Here is a 1535-nt window from a genome sequence, read left to right as displayed (position 1 = left end):
GTCTCTGAAATCAACACTTTTGGAATTCATGGGACTGTAACCCCCCAAGTTACATTCACTATCTTGGAAAACTTAAGAATGTGACAACTTAAAAACCCAACAAGAATCCTATCCATTTAGTCTCTAGAGTAAGAAAAAATGACAATGGAGGAAACATATTTTGAGAATAAGTGTTCTGATTATTTAGCTGAGTGAATTTCCCAAATTTTCCTCTCTACTGTTATTGGTGAATTGAGAAAAAGTCCAGTTTGTACCATGAGGTGTATATTCAGGGTTTTCCAACATTCTTTGGATCCTGGTGACATGTCATTTTAGTGATGGCTGCCTTGACATCCTTGTTCCTCAGAGTGTAGATGAGAGGGTTGAGAACAGGGGTCAGAATAGCATACACCACATTGCCCATGATGTGGAAGTCCAGGGGCAGGTCAGCCCTGTAGGCCACATAGGCTATGGCAATGGATGAGTAGTAGGTGCCCACCACCAGAAGGTGGGAGCTGCAGGTGGAGAAGGCTTTGGAACGCCCTTCCTTGGAGTTGATACGAAGCACTGAGGCCAGGATGCAGGCATAGGAGAGAAGCACCAGGAGGAGAGGGAGGAAGGACACCACCATGGCGATGCAGAAGCCCATGAGTGTCTGGGGGCTGGTGTCTGAGCAGGAGGCCTGCACTACAGCTAGGTGGTCACAGAAGCAGTGGTAGATGTAGGCGATGCTGTCAAATGCCATCTGGGAGGTCTGTACCACTGCTGGGATGGGCAGGAGGAGGGCGGTGATCCAGGCACTGGCTGCCAGTGCAGTGTTTGTCTGTGGGGTCATGTGGACAGGGTAGTGCAGAGGGTGGCAGATAGCCACATAGCGGTCATAGGCCATGACCACCAGGATAAAGGCTTCTGAGCAGGAGAAGCTGTGAAACAGGTACATCTGGAGGAAGCAGGCAGGGAAACTGAGGAATCTGTCCTCAAGCAGGAACAGGGACAGCATCTTAGGGACAGTGGTTGTGGTGAAAAGGATGTCCAGGGCTGAGAGGTTGACTAGGAAGAAGTACATGGGCTTGTGGAGGCTGGGCTCTGTCACCACGGCCACCAGGATGAGGGTGTTCCCCGTCAGGATGAGCAGGTAGAAGAAGAGGAAGAGGAAGAAGACAGGGAGGAAGAGAGATTTTTGCAGAGAGGGGATGCCTGTAAGGTAGAAGATGGTCTGAGAGTCCCCTGACCCATTACAGGCTACGTTTTCCATGGGGAGCTAAAGCTGGATGCTCAGGAGGTTCCCACGCCCATCTGTAAACAGAAGAACCTGAGAATGAGAATTACAGAATGGTCATTGTCTAGTCCAGATAACCAATTCATTCACTGTCAATTCTAGAGGAAGTACAACAGGCTCTGTCTTGTACCCGAGTCCTCAACCTCCACCAGGACTCCCTCTTCCTTAAATCAAGGGTGGCCAGAGCACTTGCAGTATAAACATCATAGAAAGAACACAGTGCACCACAGAAGTGTCATGCACACGGTAGATGTGGAGTTGTTGATCCAGATAGAGG

At 49.4% G+C, this 1535-nt stretch overlaps 1 protein-coding gene across 1 annotated transcript; it reads right to left on the bottom strand.

The window, feature by feature from the left end:
- Nucleotides 1-267: 267 nt before the first annotated feature.
- On the bottom strand, nt 268-1234 carry LOC118578722 (olfactory receptor 2AT4-like). Its single transcript, XM_036179893.1, has one exon. The coding sequence runs from the start codon at nt 1232-1234 to the stop codon at nt 269-271; it is 966 nt and encodes a 321-aa protein (XP_036035786.1). The 3' UTR covers nt 268.
- Between the last annotated feature and the right edge of the window lie 301 nt (nt 1235-1535).

This window comes from Onychomys torridus, chromosome 1, assembly GCF_903995425.1.
Source record: "Onychomys torridus chromosome 1, mOncTor1.1, whole genome shotgun sequence".
Lineage (NCBI taxonomy): Eukaryota > Metazoa > Chordata > Mammalia > Rodentia > Cricetidae > Onychomys > Onychomys torridus.
This window is presented reverse-complemented; position numbering and strand designations above follow the sequence as displayed.